The following is a 4,803-nucleotide window of genomic DNA, read 5'->3' as shown; positions in this document are numbered from 1 at the left end:
TTTTATACTGGTTTTTTGTCAATTGGGTACTGAAGTTTTTATTCCTTAGTGAAATTTGTTGTCGGTGGTGGAATTTCAGAGATGGATTTGTTTGGTTTTGGTGTTTTGAGAGTTGAACATTAATGCTTTTGAGAATCAAAGATTCAAGCCTGTAGCTTGAAGAGATATTGGAGAAAGTAGAGAATGCTTTGATTGGGCAAATTAAGAAATGGGTATGCTTGATTTTGATTTGTTGTAGTTTGATCAGTTTCGTAGAATAATGAATTTAATTTTTATCGTACAAAGACAAAATACAAGTATACAACTACTAAATGAACTATGCAGATACAAATTCCTTACCCGCACATGTATGGTGTTGTAAGATATTGATAACACTATAATAAAAAATTGGATAGATGGTGAAAAAAAGTTATGCCAACTAAAGAGATTAAAGCTGCGTTTAGAATTTATTTTAAAATACTTTTTTCATAATTTTTTTTTTAATTTTAGGCATAAATTATTTTTGAAAATATTTTTAGTAGTTTTATTAAGAAATTATTTTCAATATAAGAAAAAATTAAATTGTTTTCAATATAAGAAAAAATTGATATATATTTTTGAAAACATCTAATAGTGTTTTAAATAATATATTAAATAAAAAAATGAAAATATTTTTTTTCTTAACCCATTAATAAAATAATTATGTATATATATGTATATATCTCTCTCTATTCGAGAGAAGAAAAAATGAAAAATAAGAAATGAAAAATGACTAAAAGTCATTTTTCATTTCTTTCACATTTTACATATTACTAAAAAATTATTTTCATTTCCCTTTTTTTGTCTTTGGTTGCTCCAAACGCTATCTTATCCTCATTTTCATTTTTTTTTCTCTAAAAACATGAAAAACGTTTTTAGAATCAATTTCAAACACGTTGTAAATTTTTATTATATTACATCATCAAATTTTTATATTTAATTCGATTAAAATTAATTATTAAAAACTCATCTATATAACATATATATGTATATATAAAATTTATGATAATTAATGAGATTGAATAGATTCTTTATTTACTTGGTAACTACTGATGAAAACGTAGCTATGAAAAACTCATATACATGCATGCATGTATTAAATGTTCTAAATTATTTTCATATTTTTTAAAAATTATTGGTTTGTTGTCAATTAGTGAGAATGGTAGAATGAGTATTTTATGTCTTAAAAATCATCTCAAATATCGAAAAAATGTTTTTTTTAAAAATATATTTTTTAATATTATTAAAAATACACGATCCCTATGAATATCTAAAGAGAATACCAAAGTGATATTATCCAAAAAAATAAAAAATAAAAAATAAAAAACTACAATTAATGATAACAACAGGCTTCTAGTGATGTTTATTAATCAAAGAAAAGTAATATTCTTATTTGGTTTACGGTACAAAAATAGGGTTCGGATGTTGCTCAAACGGTAGAGCGCCCCCTTTCCATGTGAGGCATATGGGGTTCGCATAGAGATGCAATAATGGGCCGTGATCCGTGGGCCGGCCTAAGCCCATCCCGACACAGTGACAGGCCGGACCGGCATGACCTTTCATTGTTCAAGGCACGGCCCAGTTCATAAATATCGGTGGGCTGAGCTGGGCCAACATATATCAGCCAATGAGCCGGTCTGGCATGAAATTATGGGCTAGGCCGGGCTGAATCAACCCGTCTAGGCCCATAATAGGCCGGCCATTTCTGCTCGTGTAAGGCCTATACACCCAGTGATACTCCCATTGAGAGTAATACGTTGTAATTATGAACAATATTTATTTTTTTTATGTTTTTTGTCTTTTTTAGTAATTTTGTAAACATCTTATGTATAATTATCTTGATTGTACTATTTTTTTCTTATCAAGATTTTGTCCCACTAGGTTTTCCATGGAAAAGTTTTTAATGAGGCAATTGTAAATAAAATTTCTCTTTTCATATTTTTATTGACTATTCAAACTTTTATATTTGTTAAATTGTCTATAAATTTAAAAATAAAAAAATTAAAAATTACATGCTTAAATGGGCTGACCCATCAAAATCCATGATGGGCTGATCCATCTAAACCCATGATGGGCCAAGATGTGGGTTCATTTTGGCCCACGGCACGGCCCAACCTGACCCACATAAAATTAACCCGTGATGTATACTGGGCCGAGTTAATTTTTATATTGGCCGGTCCGATCCGACCCACAAAATTCAAAGACTGAATTAGCCCGACCCACAATCCGCGCGAGTCTAAAGAGAACGGGCCGGGCCGGCCCAACCCGTTCTTGCATCTCTAGTTCTGTAGGTTCGCATCTCTATTTGCATAAATTTTTAATTTTTTTTTGTTCTTCCGATTCCCGCACAAAAAAATTAAAATAACAAATAATCCATATGTTCAATTCACAAAATAATAAATATAGAATTCTGACATTTTTATTTTTTAATTATTTTTATTTTTTTATATTCATTCGTAGCTAGGCGCAAAATCGTTTTCTTTCCCGCGCAATAATTTCACACTTCTTTCTCCTTCCTTCCTTTACCTTTCAATTCTAATTAGGGTTTTCAGCGCACAAGCAAACCCTAACAATGGAGGTCGTCCCTCAGATCTCTCAGTTTCTAACCGACACGCTCAGCTCTGATTGCGCCGTCGTCCGCGCGGCTACCGAATCCCTCGATCGCCTCTCTCTCCTTCCTGGATTCTCTTTCTCTCTCCTCTCAATCGCCACTGGTACTTGCTCTTTTCTGCTTTTTCCTTGAAATTCACAGTATCAATTAAGCTTTTGAGCGTTATTCTGGTAAAAGTTGAGAAATAAAATTAGCTAAATATTCTGACTTTGGGCATTGTTTTGGGTTTGTAAATCTCAAAAAAGACTTTGGGTTTAGTCAATTTCGCAGAATTGAGAATTAAGCTATAATTAAATATTTTGATATAAAAATGTGTTCAATTTTTCTCTGTTGGCTGCAAATTTGAAGCCATCGTCAATTTAATCTCTATTTCTTAGAACATCGGAATCAAATGTTAAGCTTAAGAATTGTCTCTACTTAAATGTTTTAGCTTAAGTATTCAAATTGTCCCTATCATTTTGATTTTCGGAATTGTAAAATATAACTGATGTGGAATCAGATTAGGAGTTGGATTTAGACAATTTTAGTATTTAATTTTGAATTTGAAGTCGTGTCTACATTTTTAGAATTGATTTGATTTTATGTTTATCTCTTATGATTGTTAGAATATTGGGAATCAGATTTGCTTTTGAACTAGAGCTGCGTTACTTTTGAATTCCAGAGTAAATGACTGATGTAAGGATCTTTAAGGTAAATGACCATACTTTTTAAAATTAGTTAAATGATCGGTTTTAATTAATGATACAGCCAAAAATACAAAAATAAATTTCACCATTATCAACCAGTGATAGTCAGTCGGCGATAAACTGCAGTGATGAGATAAACCATAGTCCATCGTGATAAACCTGACCCTAAACTTGAGAAACAAAGTTGGTCGTCATCTTCGATATGAAGATGACAACTTGATTTCAAAGCCCCAACAGGAGGAGAATACCTCCTTTAAGGCGATAAAGATCGAATTGGGAACCAGACGCCCCCCAACACTGAGGCTTGTCCTCAGGGTCAAGGAGAGTTGGATATTTGATGATTACCTTCTCAATAACGGATAGGATCAGGTCGTGGTGGTCTCCGGAATCTGGAGAAGGTAATACCACAAGGGTTATTATCCCCTTCTCAATTTTCACAAAACAAAATTGACCTTTTTATTCTTGAAGTGAGTACGGTCGTCGACAAGCTCCATGCGCTCCTATTTAAGCTGAGTCCTCTCATGCTCTTTGTTCTGGCAATTCAAAATGTTGTCGATAAAGACAGTGTAGAGATCATGGAGTTGCTGACGGATCACTGTGAGATCTGATGGATGGATCTAGTTGGATTTGACCCTCTAGTGGCGTGAGCTCCGACCATCTCTTTCTATGTCGCCCAGCTGTGGTCTGCCTCACTAGCACTACCTTTGGCAGGAACAAGGATGACGCTAACAATCTCTTCGGCTCTTGGGAGAGAAGATCTCTATCTCCTCCAGCATGTGATCTCGAGTGGGGCGGGAAAGATCGATGAGATCTTCCTCATGTACTGTGGTGGGCAGTTCAGAGATCTCCTCCAGCACGAGATCTACACTGTCAAAGGCGAGTTGTTTAGCGGAAAATAGGAGTTTTGTGAGTGTTCAATGTGAAGGAGAAGAGCTCTGTGAGCGTTTTTAATGTGATCATGTGAAGTACAAAATTTTATATAAAAGAACTTGCCATTACTCTTAATTATGAAAACAATGAACATATATTTTGTAGTGGGTGGAATGTAGGCCACCCAATGCAAATTTCCCTTTAGGGTTTTGGCTTCAATAGATAAGACACTTTATGTTGTTTATTTTTAGAAAATGGTTTATGAATGAATGTAGATGTTGTTGCCTTTCCTCTACTGGAGTTTTTATTCTTTCTCTAAAATCCCTTCTCTCTCTCATCTAGTTCTAGTTCTATCTCTCCTGTGGTTTTTCTTCTCTATCTTGGTTCTGTTCTTCTCTCTAAATTTTATGTTTTGTCTTGGTCATACATTAATAGGTATTAGAGCTTCATCAGTTCTTGGTTCCTCTATCAAAAACACACAAAACCCTATTTTTCACGTATAAAAAACTGCAATTCAAACTGCCGAATCACCGAATTCTAGCCACCTTCGCTCACCGAAAGATTTGTAAACATGGACCACTTCTAGCAACTTTGAGGTACCTGATTGAACTGTAGGAA

General features: G+C 33.8%; 1 protein-coding gene across 2 annotated transcripts in view; it reads left to right on the top strand.

Annotated features, from left to right (window-relative positions):
- The first annotated feature begins 2,473 nt into the window (after positions 1 to 2,473).
- LOC21407839 overlaps positions 2,474 to 4,803 on the top strand; it is a 12,534-nt gene continuing 10,204 nt past the window's right edge. For both annotated transcript variants that reach the window (XM_024167733.1, XM_024167732.1), the window contains exon 1: positions 2,474 to 2,732. In XM_024167733.1, coding sequence (XP_024023501.1) covers positions 2,591 to 2,732 — 142 coding nt within the window. In that variant the 5' untranslated portion in view covers positions 2,474 to 2,590. The remainder of the gene's footprint in view (positions 2,733 to 4,803) is intronic.

The sequence above is a fragment of the Morus notabilis genome, unplaced genomic scaffold (assembly GCF_000414095.1).
Source record: "Morus notabilis unplaced genomic scaffold, ASM41409v2 Scaffold172, whole genome shotgun sequence".
Lineage (NCBI taxonomy): Eukaryota > Viridiplantae > Streptophyta > Magnoliopsida > Rosales > Moraceae > Morus > Morus notabilis.
Note: the sequence above shows the minus strand (reverse complement) of the source record. Positions and strands in the feature narration are given on the sequence as shown.